Source organism: Salvelinus alpinus, chromosome 9 (assembly GCF_045679555.1).
Source record: "Salvelinus alpinus chromosome 9, SLU_Salpinus.1, whole genome shotgun sequence".
In the NCBI taxonomy this organism is placed as follows: Eukaryota; Metazoa; Chordata; class Actinopteri; order Salmoniformes; family Salmonidae; genus Salvelinus; species Salvelinus alpinus.
In genome coordinates, this window is record NC_092094.1 from 74,209,841 (window position 1) to 74,228,633 (window position 18,793).

Below are 18,793 nucleotides of genomic sequence, written 5' to 3' on the forward strand. Positions count from 1 at the left end.
GCAGTGCACCTCCTTGCACAAAGGCGGAGGTAGCGGTCCTGCTGCTGGGTTGTTGCCCTCCTACGGCCTCCTCCACGTCTCCTGATGTACTGGCCTGTCTCCTGGTAGCGCCTCCATGCTCTGGACACTACGCTGACAGACACAGCAAACCTTTTTGCCACAGCTCGCATTGATGTGCCATCCTGGATGAACTGCACTACCTGAGCCACTTGTGTGGGTTGTAGACTCCGTCTCATGCTACCACTAGAGTGAAAGCACCGCCAGCATTCAAAAGTGACCAAAACATCAGCCAGGAAGCATAGGAACTGAGAAGTGGTCTGTGGTCACCACCTGCAGAATCACTCCTTTTTTGGGGGTGTCTTGCTAATTGCCTATAATTTCCACCTTTTGTCTATTCCATTTGCACAACAGCATGTGACATTTATTGTCAATCAGTGTTGCTTCCTAAGTGGACAGTTTGATTTCACAGAAATGTGATTGACTTGGAGTTACATTGTGTTGTTTAAGTGTTCCCTTTATTTTTTTGAGCAGTGTATATTGGGCACACAATCTCAGCTCTGTAGATTTTGCTGCGAAGAGACAGAATCAATAGATCATTTATTCTGGTATTGCCCCTATGTAGCCTGGTCATATTGCCCCTATGTAGCCTGGTCATATTGCCCCTATGTAGCCTGGTCACAGGTTCAGGAATGGTAAAAAAAAAAAAAATCACAACATGCACTTAAAACGAACCTTACAAATAGCAGTGTGGGGCGATTTGGAAAACCATAGTCAGTCAATAAATAATACTCGTAGGAAAGGTTTTCATCTTTAGCTCACAATCTGTGGGTACTATATGATTAGAAATACTTTAAATTATGTAAAACATCACAAGTGAAAAATATATGGCACGTGGAAACCAAACGAGGGTGGTCTATGGTGATAGGTGGGATGGGCTGAGAGTGGCTGGGATTAAAGAGCTTATGTTTGGTAATGGATTATTGTTATGTGACTGCTTTATATAAAAGTACCATGTATGCAAAATGTGCAAAAAGCTGTAAAAAAAACTAAAAGATAAGTGTCCTCCGATGAGGGGTGGGGTTAATAAAAATATAGATATATACACACCACACAGTCCATATCGCTTCTCAACATCTGATAAACAGCAGCAGATGACAGACTCATCTGACCGAATGCCTGCATTCTCCTTGAATAACCATGACATCACTTCCAGCAGCATATCTTTAGAAACACACTCCTATGTGGTTCCATTAAACCCAAGAGTGTACTGCCTTCGCACACACTGCCAAGATTAGAAGCCCACAGCACAGAAATTCTCTTTGAAGGAGCACTACTTTCATTCTGGTCTAACTCCCTTCAGAAAGAGTCAGAGGATGAGAAAAAAAATTGCCTCGTCACTCATTAGCATTTTGCTATTTCTCCGTGGCATATCGTTATGCCATATTCCCCACTATCATCTTATTAGCATCTGCTCTGGTACAGGATGACTCATACAAAAGTGTGCATTGGCGAACTGCTTCGAGAAAAGGAGAGTTGGCGGGTCCATAGATCCAAATCTTGAACGACAACAGCTGATGAACGTGAGTGTAAATAAATGAAGGTTGTGAGACGGAGAGGAAGGAACAAGGGAGGAGAGTTGAGAGAAGAGGACCGGTTTGAATACTAATCTTCATACATTTCCTTGGGCATCAGTCAAAAAAAAACAGAAAAAATAAATAAATAAAAATTTGGGTGCGAGACGCATATTATGACTACATTAAAAGTCAGACGTGAACAGGGGATCTGTTTACGCATAACACGGAGGCCAAGGACATAAGCTACCTCGTCACTGAAACAGGGCAAACCTTGACAGTGTTTACTTGAGGTTAATTCCGCAATTAAATATTTGATTTAAAACAAAGCACATGACAAAAGGACATTATCGATATCCCCCCGAGGGAGACATATCTTCCTGAACCTCTTCTATTGCGTTTCTTGGACCACAGCCAACAAGGCTATGTCACAGCAGTCCCCCCTGGAAAGATCATGGTTGGCCTTTTCATAGTGCTGGACCACAGTGGGGCCCGGTCTCCATCTGGGCCTATTCAAGCTCATCCACTCTCCCAGGAGCTTCAGGGAAGTACGCTCTCAGGCGCTCACTTAGACAACTCATACTGAATGAAGTAGTACTGTACACTAGGCCTACACGACTGGTGCTGTGATGACGGAGAAAGCCCCGAATTCCTATTTCAGTGTCAAAGACAAGGAAGGGCCACACCTTTCCACATACTACTGGCCACAAAAATGTATTCGAAATGAAGTAGTCCAACTCTCAAACCTAATAACATCCTCCTTCAAGGCATCCTCCTCGCCCTACCAGAGGGGAAAGAGAGTAAGAGACACGAAAAAAGAGAGGCAGGGGTGGCATGTCTGCTCTGGTTAAACATCAAACATGCCACTCACACGCAGACACTCACGAATGCACACACACACACACATGCACACTAGAAGCCAGACAGGGGTTTGGCTTATGCCATGGCTCAGCTTTCCGTCTGGGTAAGAGCAGAGAGAAGCAGCGTCTGTCATGACTTGAGGAGCTCTCCAAGGCAGACCCTGACAATCAGGATTTCATCAGCAATGAGAGAGGCACAGCCTTAGTCTACACTCAATGCAACTAAAGTGTATTCACTGTGAGGGTACAATGTACTCTTAACAACAAAAATAATAAAGCGGGACAAACCCGGACTGACAAAATGTCCGGCAATTGTGAACGGCCTACATTTGGATTTATTCCGACAGTTCGCTATGCATGTGCTCCTGGGGGGGAAAAAAGTGATAGCTTGACGTAGTGTAATGCTGAATGGAAATGAGAAATGTGCAGTGTAGCATAGAGCTCCATCATCTCCTTTAAAAATGACCTCTCGCCAGCACAAAGAAAGGACCACTGGCGCACACAGACTGCGGTGCCCTCATCTCTGTGCTGATCCACTGATCACAGGCTCTACGGCCTGGCTATAAATAGCCAGACGATCATCAGGTACTCCTCACAGTGTTGCCAGCACACAGCCTTACAGGAGATACTACCTTACTTAGTACATTCTGCCACCCACCCTGCCCCACTGCTCTCTGGCACAGCCAAATACACACATACAAGCCCATGCAAGTACACAAAAGGTCTGCCAGTGCAGAGCCAGGGTGTGTGTACTTTGGATCATGGGTATTGAGAAATGGAGTGAGGCCTAATAAAAATGAACCTGCAACCACCCATAAAATCTGTTAGCATAGACTGAGCAAGCTTCTCTCACTGCATACTTTCTCTTGTCAAAAAGGCAGCTTCGTATACCGAAAGCGACCACATTCAAAATAAAATTGCTCCCACTAAACACAAGGCCCCGGTCATCATTTGTGTGACAAGCTGCCCAAATATAACACATTAACCCAGACCAAACAGAGAGACTTATTTAGGTTCCTGACACATATGTGCCTTACACAGAGTTTCTTGTGTGGAGGTCTGGGATGGGGAAATGGTGAGGGTTAAGTAAGGCTACTCAGGGCAGGATACGTCAGTTTGACCATAAAATCCACTTTGACTGATAAAGGTGTTTGGCTTATGGTTACAAGCTTCTCCATGCAGTAGCTTTGTAGCAATGTCAATGGATAGTAAACATAGCATCTGACTATGACGGGCCGCACCCAGGTGGTACGGGTAGGCATCAACACATCTGCCACGCTGATTCTCAACAAGGGGGCCCCTCAGGGGTGCGTGCTTAGCCCCCTCCTGCACTCCCTGTTCACCCATGACTGCATGGCCACGCACGACTTCAACACCATCATTAAGTTTGCGGACGACACGATGGTAGCAGGCCTGATCACCGACAATGATGAGACCTCCCTATAGGGAGGAGGTCAGACCTGGCAGTGTGGTGCCAGGACAACAACCTCTCCCTCAACAGGAGCAAGACAAGAGCTGATCATGGACTACAGGAAAAGGAGGGCCGAGCACGCCCCCATTCACATTGACGGAGCTGTAGTGGAGAGGGTCGAGAGCTTCAAATTCCTTGGTGTCCACATCACTAACAAACGATCATGGTCCAAACACACAAAGACAGTTGAGAAGAGGGCACAACACCTAAGACTTGACACGGGTCCCCAGAGACTCAAAGTTATACAGCTCCACCATCCTGACTGGTTGCATCACTGCTTGGTATGGCAACTGCTCGGCATCTAACCGCAAGGCGCTAGAGGGTAGTGGGTACAGCCCAGTACGTCACTGGGGCCAAGCGTCCTGCCATCCAGGAACTCTATTCCAGGCGTGTCAGAGGAAGGCCCTTAAAATGGTCAAAGACTCCAGTCACCTTAGTCATAGACTGTTCTCTCTGCTACCGCACGGCAAGTGGTACCGGAGCACCAAGTCTAGGTCCAAAAGGCTCCTTAAGAGCTTCTACCCCCCCATGCCATAAGACTGCTAAACAGTTAATCAAATGTCTACCCGGGATATTTGCATTGACCCCTTTGATTTATTTTTTATGCTGCTGCTACTCGCTGTTTATTATCTATGCATAGTCACGTTACCCCTACCTACATGTACACATTACCTCAATTACTTCAACTAACCTGTACCCCCGCACATTCACTCTGTATGTAGCCTCGTTATTGTGGTACTTTTTTCCCCTGACTTTAGTTTATTTACTCTGCATTTTTGGTTAAAGGCTTGTAAGTAAGCATTTCATGGTAAGGCCTACCCCCTGTTGTATTCGGCACGTGACAAATAAAAATGTTATTTGATTTGACAGCAGAGAGAGAGATGGGGGGGGGGGCAGACAAAGAAAAATACAGGAAGAGAAGGCCTATGTGGGTTGTTTCACATATTCCTCCACAAAAATGGCCAATATAACTTGTTTGTTTGTGTGTCTACATCCACAGCTGTACAGTGTTTCTATGTACTCAGTGAATGTGCCTTTGTTTCTGCCCCCTCCCTACCATTTTCCTTTCTCAAATGGCCATTGTTTGATGACTCCAAAGTTATGCGCATAACTCTCAGCTCCACTGACTTATAAATGGCTAATATGACTTAATGGCACCGATGCAGTCCTCTCAGGGGCCGTCAAGCTAGCGCGGGAGTGAGGTGTTCTAGTCGGTCAGGGGGCGTGTTGCACAGCCTTAACAGGATCGTGGATGGTTCTGGCAACAGTCCAAATAGCCAATAGTTTTATATTGACGTTTATTTCTCTGTTGTCCCGTTGCTCCGAGTGTGCTGCAGCAGCCCGACCCAAGCGGCTCAGAGTACAATCCTCTCGCTCCCCTGCGAGTACATATCATTACATAATACTTACAACTGCTGTACCACTACACTCATGTCATTGTGTACACTGGCTTTACGTGATCGTTACATCGGCAATTATGGAAGCAAACATAGCCCGAGATCAGGAAGCAGTTGACAAAGCAGACTGTTTTAACAAGTATAGTGGCAAATGGCTCCTGGAAATGTACTGTAGGCTAGTAGGTACATGTACATCGACACCATTGAGCGGTGTACTTACAGTGGAGTGACTCCTCAGGTCTTTCCAGGACTTTGTTAACACACTTGTTCAAATATGATTCCACTCCATTTATCCTGGGTGAGGGCAAGTTCACACTCTAGAATCCACCTCTCGGGCCTTTGGGGAGAGAGCATGGAGCCTGACTCACTTCAGTAGTGCCTGGGTGACAGCCGCGGTCGATGCCTGGGTTTGAGCCCAAGTCATTGCCGCCGGTAAAAAACAACAATGGGGCCCCTTCAGTGACACCAACCTGGCTTTAGGAAACCAGCTGATTGCCTCTTGGCAGTGCTGCAGAGGAGTTTGTCTTCGGACATTGTATGTCAGGGGCCTAGTGTGGCGGCAGTGACTCAAAGGTTTGTAATGCTTCAGGTGACCACCCTTGGGTGGGGAGACTGAGGAATGGGCTGACCGTCTCCCCTTTCAATTCACACAACGCTGAGAGAAAAAAATAAAAAATAAATCACATTTGAGAAACAGCCTGCACTTGGGTGTTAATGTTTGAAATGCGTAACCCAACTTCCACTGTTCTCTTTTTATTTCAGACACACGGCCTTAGTCACAATCCTTTTGTAAACATTAAATCAGTACAGAAAGTTCAAAGGTGTGCGGTTTCGCAACGCTGGCTCAGCAGTAGGCCTGTAAAATAGCTTTGAAAATCGCTCACACTTGTCCAGCATTTACACCTTAAAAAGACCTTGCTGCCTTTGTTCCTCACATCCTTTCTCTCTTATTTAATACATCCTCCTTGGTGTTTCTCATTACCAGCTTTGTCACTCGTTCAGCGACCTTGTGGTAATCCAAGTCAGACCGCTAACCTGCTTTTGGCTATCGTCACATGATAGATCATCCGTTTGTACCTTTGAAACGGTTTGCTTGTATCAGGTGAGACCAGTGAAAATCCTGCCTGTTAAGGGATATTGGTGGTGGAATTTCCATAGGTTGATTTTGTCAGGTCCACTTGTTTTTCTTACCTCTACGTGGGAGAAATTACCTTTTAAAATCAGTGTGCATTGTCTCTGCAGAGGTTTAATTCCAGTTTGTGGTCACAACAAATAAGCACCATGACGGACATTTTAAGCATCCTAAATGAACAGCTATTACCCTCAGCTACACACCGGGATCAATTACCCTGGACCACCTTCAAGGAGGTCTCGATGTCATTGGCCAGAATCCCACGTTGGGTATCTGTCCATTGGGATACCATTTGGACATAGCTGCTCCCTCAAATTAGAATGAGGACGTGAGGTTGGGGGGGATAAAAAATATTTAAAATATTATATTTAAAAAAATATTTTTTTAATAAAAACATTTAATATAAAAAAAAATATATATATATTTTTTTTTTTAATCAGCAACATCCCTATCGTTAAACCCAATGACTTATATCCACGTCACACTAGCCTTCAGATGACTAATATCCAATGCAACACTGATACAATGTAACACTGGCCAAAAGAACATTAGCCTAGCCTACATCTCAAACAAATACAGGCAAAATGGAACAGGAACACCAGCAAGCCAAACAAATAGGCTAGCCTCTACTAATGCTAAAAGCATTAGAATAATCATCCCTTACAAAGAAAGAGATACGCTACGATTAGCCTAATACAGTGCTTTTAGTCGGCTACCTTAAATCATAGCAGCCACTATCATAAACAAGGTGTAGGCCTAGACTGCTATGCGTTTGGCAACTATTGCAGTTTGCTGAAGGTTATTCCACAGACAGGGAGTCTATCCCCAGTCAGCTGACAAATGAAACCCTTCAGTGCGTAAAATTAAACCTCAGGGGAAATGGCAGTGATTGTGAAAGTGTTGTCTTGTTCATCAGCGGAGGACAGCGCTATCCCACTGAACGGCTGTTTAATGGCATGTGTTGGAGGGGTAACGTTCCCAGAAAGCGATGCAAGCAAGATGACTTCATTGCTACGATAAACCTTTAACCGACAGACACGTTTCCAATTGCGTAATTACTCAACTTGTGAAACAGCTAACGAACAGACCCCAATAGCTACATGCAGAGTGAGATAGTATCAGGGCAGGAACAGATCTAGACCTGCACACAATGTGAATTTAGTCCAATATTATTTCAACTAGGCGAAAATCTGCCTCTGTAGGCATATGTAACTCAATAGATTTGACCTGAGTTTTCACATACATAAGACAGTGGTTTACAGTAGAGTCTGATGACTCGGTTTGGTCAGGAGGAGATTTGGGCCTTTTTATAGCTGGGCTGGAAGTTGCAAAACGATGCTTGAAAAGGCAAGTCATACATGGGAGGATCTTTGACTAAAAACAGACAGGTCTCTTCGATTCCTCCAATGTGTGAGGGTTTCACTGGATTTCCTCTCTCGGTATGAAGGTTACACTAAATTAGCTGATCCTGGACCAGTAAGCAGAGCGTATGCATTTCACATCGTGCATGTCGACAGGTCAGGGGTCTGATGGTTTGAACTCCCATAAGTCAGTCAAATGATGGCAAGACATAAGCACTGGTGTTAATGTACATAATCCAACTCCGGTTTCATAGAGAAAATTAAAAAGAGGAATAAACATTCTGAAACTGTATAATATTGCTATATCGTTAACACAAAAGCTGGTTGCTAGGATACCACTTGCCATGGCAAAGGGAAGGCTGAAGTGTTTAGAAAATGGAACAGACAGACTTTTAGCACTAGCCCGCATCACATGGCCAGGGGCTGTGGAGAATAAACATTGAACCATTCATATCTGAGAGGTACATACAACACCACTCATCAAGAAGTGGTACCTTTCAAGGCTACAGTGTATTCGTGTTAATATCCAGCATTGGAACTGGTTCACAAGAGTTTAAATGAGTATCATTGATAATTGCTAGAAAAAGGTAGGCTAGAACATAAAAACTAGATCTAACGTAATAGGCTAATATTACATTGGTTTATCCACAGTAGAGGTCGACCGATTATGATTTTTCAACGCTGATACCAATACCGATTATTGGAGGACCAAAGAAAGCCGATACCGATTAAATCAGACGATTTATATATATATATATATATAAAAAATAAACTGCTCACATTGAGGACATAAAATGTTGTAAAAAGACTTTGTGCAAATTGTTTGTGAAAAAAGTGTGACCAGCTCAAATGCTGACTATTGCGTCAATCGTAACTGGACGTTCTTGACACAGGTTTGAGAGTACGCTGCAGTATCCACTGTAGAAAAGATGACACCCATGTGTTCGTACGTGTCAAAGGGTTAATCTAACTCACTGTAAAATGGCGCCGGGAGAAATAGCAGCAGTTTTACGGGCGCCTAACCAAATGTGGGGTTTTTTGCCCCTCGCATTACTTGTAACTTATTTTGTACATAATGTTTCTGCTACCGTATCTTACGCCAAAAAAAAGAGCTTCTAGATATCAGGACGGCGATCACTCACCTCGGATTAGACAAAGATTTTTTCTTCAACAAGCAGGACACACAGGATATACTGCCAACACCTGACATGGCCAACATCCCAGTTATTGGCAAGAGAAAGGGAGGCAGGTACAGAGGACACAGAGCGGGGTGCCTCGTAAGGATTCGCAGAAGGCGTGTGGAAAAGATGCCGTTACCGTCAATATTACTTGCCAAATTCTCGATCACCTATACCCCACACACAGACGCGTACAAAGCTCTCCCTCACCCTCCATTTGGCAAATCTGACCATAATTCTATCATCCTGATTCCTGCTTACAAGCTAAAATTAAAGCAGGAAGCACCAGTGACTCGGTCTATAAAAAATGTGGTCAGATGAAGCAGATGCTAAACTACAGGACTGTTTTGCTATCACAGACTGGAACATGTTCTGGGATTCTTCCGATTGCATTGAGTAGTACACCACATCAGTCACTGGCTTTATCAATAAGTGCATCGAGGACGTCGTCCCCACAGTGACTAAGTACATACCCCAACCGGCAGCCATGGATTACAGGCAACATTTGCACTGAGCTAAAGGGTAGAGCTGCCGCTTTCAAGGTGCGGGACTCTAACCTGGAAGCTTACAAGAAATCCTGCGACGAACCATCAAACAAGCAAAGCGCCAAGATTGAATCATACTATACCGGCTCTGACGCTAGTCTTATGTGGCAGGGCTTGCAAACTATTACGGACTACAAAGGGAAGCACAGCCGCCCAGGGACAAGAGCCTACCAGACGAGCTAAATCACTTCTATGCTCGCTTCAAGGCAAGCAACACTGAGGCATGCATGAGAGCATCAGCTGTTCCGGATGACTGTGTGATCACGCTCTCCGTAGCCGACGCGAGTAAGACCTGTAAACAGGTAAACATTCACAAGGCCGCGGAGCCAGACGGATTACAAGGACGTGTGCTTTGGGCATGTGCTGACCAACTGACAGGTGTCTTCACTGACATTTTCAACATGTCCCTGATTGAGTCTGTAATTCCAACATGTTTCAAGCAGACCACCATAGTCCATGTGCCCAAGAACACTAAGGCAACCTGCCTAAATGACTACAGACCTGTAGCACTCATGTCCATAGCCATGAAGTGCGTTGAAAGGTTGGTCATGGCTCACATCAACACCATTATCGCAGAAACCCAAGACCCACTCCAATTTGCATACCGCCCAAACAGATCCACAGATGATAAAATCTATATTGCACTCCACACCGTCCTTTCCCACCTGCACAAAAGGAAGACCTACGTGAGAATGCTATTAATTGACTACAGCTCAGCGTTCAACACCACAGTGCCCTCAAAGCTCATCACTAAGCTAAGGATCCTGGGACTAAACACCTCCCACTGCAACTGGATCCTGGACTTCCTGACGGGCCGCCCCAGGTGGTGAGGGTAGGTATCAACACATCTGCCACACTGATCCTCAACACTGGAGCCCCTCAGGGGAGCGTGCTCAGTCCCCTCCTGTACTTCGTTCACCCACAACTGCGTGGCCAGACAACTCCAATACTATCATTAAGTTTGCAGACGACTCAACAGTGGTAGGCCTGATCACCGACAACGACGAGACAGCCTATAGGAAGGAGATCAGAGACCTGGCAGTGTGGTGCCAGAATAACAACCTATCCCTCAACGTAACCAAGACTAAGGAGATGATTGTGGACTACAGAAAAAGGAGCACCGAGCACACCCCCATTCTCATCGACAGGGCTGTAGTGGAGCAGGTTGAGAGCTTCAAGTTCCTTGGTGTCCACATCAACAACAAACTAGAATGGTCCAAACACACCAAGACAGTCGTGAAGAGGGCATGACAAAGCCTATTCCCCCTCAGGAGACTGAAAAGATTTGGCATGGGTCCTGAGATCCTCAAAAGGTTCTACAGCTGCAACATCGAGAGCATCCAGACGGGTTGCATCACTGCCTGGAACGGCAATTGCTCGGCCTCTGACCGCAAGGCACTACAGAGGGTAGTGCGTACGGCCCAGTACATCACTGGGACTAAGCTGCCTGCCATCCTGGACCTCTATACATGCGGTGTCAGAGGACAGCCCTAAAAATGGTCAAATACCCCAGCGACCTCAGTCATAGAGTGTTCTCTCTACTGCCAAATGGCAAGCAGTACCGGAGCGCCAAGACTAGGACCAAAAGTCTTCTCAACAGCTTTTATCCTCAAGCCATAAGACTCCTGAACAGGTAATCAAATGGCTACCCAGACTATTTGCATTTCTTTACTTATCTATTGTTCACCTAATACCTTTAACTTAAAGATTGCACTGTTGGTTAGGGCCTGTAAGTAAGAATTTCACTGTAAGGTCTACTAAACCTGTTGTATTCGGCACACGTGACAAATAAACTTTGATTTGGGAAACCTAACCCGAACGCCTAACCTAGCTAACTTTAGCCGCCTAGCTAGAATTCGTGACATATCACATTTTGCGAATTGTAATTCGTAACACAGCATACGAAATGAGTGATGGACATCCTCAAATGAACACATACCATACTAAATGGAGTGTCTCGGATTTATGTACAGAATAATACAAAATGCTCTGAAACCAGGCTGTTGAGCTACATAATAACGGTGGAAGGAATAAACAAATCATTGCATTCATATAATATAGGTAATGTTAATCCACAGTTAATCACAGCAAGCCAGTTTCTATGCTGATGAGAGTTGACTAAAATGGCACGTTCTAAGACTACAGTCTAATCTAGGCCTGAACGAAAAAGTTACTCTAGCTGGAGAATAGCCAGCCAGCTTTTCTGGTCAGTTCGACCTTTAAAAAAAAAGGTAGCATATAAGCAGAATCACCAAGTCAGGAAACATGACGGCAAGCACCGACCAATGAGTTGCGACACAAGATCAAAAATTCTCCCTCTTACGTAATGGGCCCAAATCTGATCAATACAGGTCATTTGGCCCAAATCTGACTGCTCTGAGAGCGATATGAGATTTGTTCAGAGTAAAAGAGTGATTGGCCTTTGGAGTAATGACCAGTAATACTGAGAGGGTTTGGAGTAATGACCAGTAATACTGAGAGGGTTTGGAGTAATGACCAGTAATACTGAGAGGGTTTGGAGTAATGACCAGTAATACTGAGAGGGTTTGGAGTAATGACCAGTAATACTGAGAGGGTTTGGAGTAATGACCAGTAATACTGAGAGGGTTTGGAGTAATGACCAGTAATACTGAGAGGGTTTGGAGTAATGAGCAGTAATACTGGGTTTGGAGGGAGGTGCCTGCTCCTTTTTGTAGTTTTACAAAGTTTGCATCGATTTACTGAAAATGTAAATAAACCCCAATTTAACAGTTGATAGTGTTTTCAAGGGTCGGTCCCTTTTTCGCCTAAAATGACATAGGACCTGATGGCTCAGGACCTGATGCAAGGATATGTATATTCTTGATACCATTTGAAAGGAAACACTGAAGTTTGTGGAAATGTGAAATTAATGTAGGAGAATAACACATTAGAGCTGCTCCATCATCATGCAAGAGAAAAGCCATAATGTACTATTCCAGGTTAGGCACAATTTAGATTTTGGTCACTAGATGGCAGTGTATGTGCAAAGTTTTAGACTGATTCAATGAACCATTGCATTTCTGTTCAAATAGTTGTATAAAGACTGCCCAAATGTGCCTAGTTGGTTTATTAATACATTTTCAAGTTCATAACTGTGCACTCTCCTCAAACAATAGCATGGCATTCTTTCACTGTAATAGCTACTGTAAATTGGACCGTGCAGTTAGATCAACAAGAATTTAAGCTTCCTGCCCATATCAGATATGTATATGTCCTGGGAAATTTTCTTGTTACTTACAACCTCATGCAAAAACGCATTAGCCTACGTTAGCTCAACCGTCCCGAGGGCGTGGGGAGGGGGGGGGGGGGCACCGATCCCGTAGAGGTTAAGATTTGGGCTATTAGTTAGACAATCTAACTTCTAAAGACTGTAAAGCTCTTTTGTTATGACCAACACTACCCATATGCCTGTAGAAATCACACTGGTTCATCATTGTGCTTGGGTACGTATGCAGCAAGTAAGCAGCCACAACAACAACAAAAATCTATTGTAACAAATACACTCCCTTGAGGTGCACCAATTAGAGAGAGGGGAAGGGAATGAGCCTCCACTGAGAAATCAGAGTTTAGCCTTGCACTGCCGGAGCCATCACTAGGTGGCTAAGGGACACGCAACCATCCTTCCTCAATTACTGTACAAACCAGAGGGAAGTGACAACACAGTAGGCCCATGACAAGCACAGCAGCAACATACAATATGAAGCGTCACTGGTACATTGTGTGCTTTGCTACAGAAGAAAAGTATGGTTGCTGCTTCAAGTTCAGGCTGAGCATTGATATGCTATGAAGTCTGAGGAGTAAAGCACAGCCTTGGAGCGTTGTGACGTTCTGCCGAGGCTTAGAACTTCATTTGAACAACAATAGGCTGGGCAGAGTAATATGAGGAGCTAACAAAAGCCTTTAAGTCTGGCCTTGTACTGTGGTTAAGGACTTCAGGGTGCACATTTTCCACTACGTTCAACTATCATGTTCCATCATACATGGAAGGGTTGATAGAAGAAAAAAAAAATATATATATATATATATATATCATTTACTCTGTAATTTACTATAACAAAAGCTGTTGTGTTACCAATTATGGCAGCTCTATGTACCTTGCTGTATGACATTCAACTGACACTTTGAGCATTCTCTGCAACTTCTGAACGTGTCATGATTACACTTCCCTGATTTTCACATGAAAGGTCCCCCCCCCCCCCCCCCCCCCCCAAGGTGTGTACAGAAGAAAAGGGGTAAGGCAGTGCATGTGGAGGGACAATATCACAGTAGGTCTACACCAAGAGAACTGTACTCCCCATTATAGACCCAACACAGGCCAGCCCGGTGCCTAGTCCCATAGGGAACATAGTGCCCATACATGTGCACAGGCACGCAAATACAAAACCTCTCCTTTTTCCTACCCATGCGAGGCATGCAAGGCTATATTCAGGGTGGTGACTGGCACTTACAGGCATCACACTGCCACACCCAACTCCATTATGCAAGTTAGGCTAAGTAGAAAACATGGGTCACAAAGCGACCTTTCAAAGAGGAGGCAATGAGCCATAGCTACCACCTGAATACGAGCCGTGTGAGGCTGAAACTGAGGTAGCAATTTGAGGAACATTCCTGTCTGCACATGCAGGAGGGAGTAGTAGATCAAGAGACTATGAATATTTGGGCCTTAGACATCTGAGGTAATATAAACCACCTGTCATGGTTTTGGGGCGGGAGGTAGCCTAGTGGTTAGAGCGTTGGGCAAGTAACCGAAAGGTTGAGCTGCCAATGTATTAAAAAAAAAAATCTGTCGTTCTGCCCCTGAACATGGCAGTTACCCCAGTGTTCCTAGGCCGTCATTGTAAATAAGAATTTGTTCTTAACTTCAACTAGTTAAATAAAAAGGTAACTTTTTTTAATGTAGAGAATGACAAACTTTAGAGAATGACATTATGACCCTCCCTGTATTCCATTTCATGACGTGATCTTGCCTTTTGGTTGAAACTGTAGTGGCCAAACTCTCTTCACCTAATGGACAATCTGTTGGCAGATTCCGCTCATGCTCTTTGCAGGTAAACTCCCACGACCCGAAGGCTTTTAAGTAGGCCAGGACAAAGCTCCCTGTAGTTCCCTAGGGAACGTTAGAATGAGTCACTAAGGTAACCTTTTTCTCCCTGGTGAGTGGGACTGAGGTTAAAAAAATATATATATTATAAAAAGTGTTTGTTGAGCAGAATACTCATCTCCTCGTTTGTAAATGTGCGATCCCAGAGAGATTAGAGACGAGGAGGAAAATACGGGCACCATGACATGCAGGTGGCTGCGAAAACGTCCATCGATCTTTCCACCAGAGGTGGTATAAAAGCAGAGCCTGTGAAACAGATGAAAGCTGATCATTAGAAACAAGAGGGTGCTGTTTGGAGGGACCAACTTGGTGTTTTTTCAGGTGGATGGGTTCTGAAACAGTTATTCCTAGTGACTGCTTACGGTCTGAGAGGTAAACTCAGCAAAAAAAAGAAACGTCCCTTTTTCAGGACCCTGTCTTTCAAAGATCATTTGTAAAAATCCTAATAACTTCACAGATCTTCATTGTAAAGGGTTTAAACACTGTTTCCCATGCTTGTTCAATGAACCATACACAATAAATGAACATGCACCTGTGGAACGGTCGTTAAGACACTAACAGCTTACAGACGGTAGGCAATTAAGGTCACAGTTATGAAAACTTAGGATCCTGAAGAGGCATTTCTACTGACTCTGAAAAACACCAAAAGAAAGATGCCCAGGGTCCCTGCTCATCTGCGTGAATGTGCCTTAGGCATGCTGCAAGGAGGCATGAGGACTGCAGGTGTGGCCAGGGCAATTCATTGCAATGTCTGTACTGTGAGACGCCTAAGACAGCGCTACAGGGAGACAGGACAGACAGCTGATCGTCCTCGCAGTGGCAGACAACGTAACACCTGCACAGGATCGGTACATCCGAACATCACACCTGCGGGACAGGTACATGATGGCAACAACAACTGCCCGAGCTACACCAGGAACGCACAATCCCTCCATCAGTTCTCAGACTGTCCGCAATAGGCTGAGAGAGGCTGGACTGAGGGCCTATAGGCCCTAACACACCGGCAACAACTATGGGCACAAACCCACCGTCGCTGGACCAGACAGGACTGGCAAAAAGTGCTCTTCACTGACGAGTCGTGGTTGTCTCACCAGGGGTGATGGTCGGATTCGCGTTTATCATCAAAAGAATGAGCATTACACCGAGGCCTGTACCCTGGAGCGGGATTGATTTGGAGGTGGAGGGTCCGTCATGGTCTGGTGCGGTGGGTCACAGCATCATCGGACTGAGCTTGTTGTCATTGCAGGCAATCTCAACGCTGCGCGTTACAGGGAAGACATCCTCCTCCCTCATGTGGTACCCTTCCTGCAGGCTCATCCTGACATGACCCTCCAGCATGACAATGCCACCAGCCATACTGCTCGTTCTGTGTGTGATTTCCTGTAAGACAGGAATATCAGTGTTCTGCCATGGCCAGCGAAGAGCCCTGATCTCAATCCCATTGAGCACGTCTGGGACCTGTTGGATCGGAGGGTGAGGGCAAAGGCCATTCCACCCAGAAATGTCCGGGAACTTACAGGTGCCTTGGTGGAAGAGTGGGGTAACATCTCACAGTAAGAAATGTCAAATCTGGTGCAGTCCATGAGGAGGAGATGCACTGCAGTACTTAATGCAGCTGGTGGCCACACCAGATACTGACTTACTTTTAATTTTGACCCCCCTTTGTTCAGGGACACATTATCCCATTTGTTAGTCACATTTCTGTGGAACTTGTTCAGTTTGTCTCAGTTGCTTAATCTTATGTTTATACAAATATTTACACAAGTTTGTTGAAAATAAACGCAGTTGACAGTGAGAGGATGTTTATTTTTTTTGCTGAGTTTAGATGCTGCTGTACACAACTCCAGGGGATCTCTGGAGGATACAGTTTGATATGGTTGCAGAGGTGACTATTTTTCTCAACGTGCGCTGTGATGAGCAAGCAGCACCATCAAAAGAGACATACCAGTGACACAGCAGAGGAGCAGCGAGGCCCGCTGTCAGTGTGTGCGTGTGTTTGAGTACAACGTCAAAAACAACTACTCACAATATTGTCTGATTGATAGGCCCATATTGCAATAGTTATCAGTGGACCACACCTTGTTACACAATTGGTGGGCTACGTCAGCAGTCTGACACGAATGGTGGTAGTCTAATCGCATTAAAATGAGAAGCGATTACCCAGGAGACATTGTATCAATATAATTGATTAAAGGGATGACGAATCAGGCCTACTCGGTTGAGAGGATTTTTCATTTTGTAGACCAGTTGTCTGTTTGAAAAAAATGGAGTGGTTAAGTTACACGTTTTGCAACACTGACGCAGCCAAGCTGGAAATAGTGTTGAATGAATCTAACTTTCAATAAGCAAGGCCTATGTAACATTATTATACAGTTGACAATCCAAAACATTCAGTAATGCGCGAGGTAAAGCTAACCAATTCTCCAACCACTTCATAAATGTAAAGAATATTAGTAGGTCTAAGAAATTTTACAATAATGCAACAATCTCTAGTGAATTAAGTCTCTGACTTTCTGATTAAGACAGCATTCAATCAGGTTATTTCAGCTAGCACGCTACAATGTAGCTCTCGAAAACTAGGCGGCATTCTGATCGAGGGCTAGCTACAACGTATGCTCACCACTTCCTTCAGAAAACATGCTTCCTACAGTAACAAGTCAATGCCAAGGAGATAGAAACTAATTTAAATTCACAACTTTTACCTGGTCTAGCGGAAGATTGATTATCTCGCTTATGGGCTGCAGTAAATTGGAGCCAGTGCAGGACGATGTCGTTTCGGTAGCCATGATTGAGTCCGTGCTCCCCTTCGCCGTCGCAGATTCACTCTCCTCCGCTCATAAAGTGCTTTTTCTGCTGCGAAGGGGTACCAGGCTAGATGGTTGTCTTCTGCGTTTCAACACCACCAAAAGCCACAGTACCAACGACAACAAAGACAGTGTGGGCGGAGGTATATATTCCCAGCCCCCCATGACATCTCTGGGCCTATGGTGTGGAAAAAATGTTTTTAAGTGACCAATCAGATTTATGTGGATGGAGCAGAAACGATTATGTACATTTTTCCAAACGAATCAAATGCTGTCGATATCTCATGTGGACTCCTCCCATGCACATATGTGGCATTCCACTTGGAGAAGAGAATATGCATGTTTTTCGTTTTTATCCTTTTCCCTTTTTCTTTCAAAAAGTATAATGGATGTATATTATAGTCCAGTTGGGGTCGGTAATGCAACATATTGGATACCAACCGCCGTTAAACTTCGAAGAAGAAGAGAAATTGTGCTTTCAAGACAACTCGGAACGTTCAAGTAAAAATGTGCGAACGATTTTTGCATAGAGCTTCTTATTGGTTTATTCCGATACTTTCCAAGCATGAAACTCTGAGTTCATTGGTCCTTGGTCATTGGTGTGACATTTCCGAGTCTTGAGTTGTTTTGAGTACAGCGTTCCATTTTCTGCCATAAGGATGAACGTTCAGCAGAACAATTTTACAAAAATTATTCAAATGTCTGTTACAGTGTTACAGTATCAGGGAAATGTTTTTACTGTGTATCTTCTGCTTCCCCTCTATTGTTGTCCCATTGAGCTTGGTTTAATTTTTGGATGACCATATGAAACTATTACCTGCCAATACTGGTTTCATTTACTTATTTGCAATCTGTTTTGTCTCCAGGATGAAATCACGCTAAATTGAACATTTCAACTGCTACTGCTTTATTTGAGTGTAAACTACAGATTCAGCGCGTGATTTCCATCTGGTGGCAATTTTTAGACAAAAAAAAAACAAATCAATACATTGCAACAATGCTGACAAGTATGCCTGCATTGCACATCACATATGGCACATTCACCTTATATACCATAATTAAATTCATTCTGCCCAGTGATGCTCTCCCCATAAACTGTGTAAGTGTTTATAATTGGACCCTCACTGAAAACGACAAAATCGTCCAACGGGGTTATCACAAATTTGTTTCTGATGAATTGTATGTAATCTGAACTATTATTTTTGGCTGACAAAGTGATATGGGTATTTATATATTTTTTTCACCACTTCAAGTAGAATTGAAATTACCATAATGGGAAAAGATACTCAGACTCTCTGGTAGCACTTAATTTTATGATACAGAAATGACCAGGTATGTGGGTTACTTAGAAA

The 18,793-nt window shown here is 44.3% G+C and overlaps 1 protein-coding gene across 2 annotated transcripts in view; it reads right to left on the reverse strand.

Annotated features, from left to right (window-relative positions):
* Positions 1-17,562, reverse strand: part of mboat2a (membrane bound O-acyltransferase domain containing 2a) — an 86,289-nt gene extending 68,727 nt beyond the window's left edge. The window contains exon 1 of one of the 2 annotated variants that reach the window (XM_071327152.1): positions 17,340-17,562. In XM_071327152.1, coding sequence (XP_071183253.1) covers positions 17,340-17,423 — 84 coding nt within the window. In that variant the 5' untranslated portion in view covers positions 17,424-17,562. The remainder of the gene's footprint in view (positions 1-17,339) is intronic. The other variant, XM_071327154.1, reaches the window with a different exon arrangement.
* Positions 17,563-18,793: the final 1,231 nt, after the last annotated feature.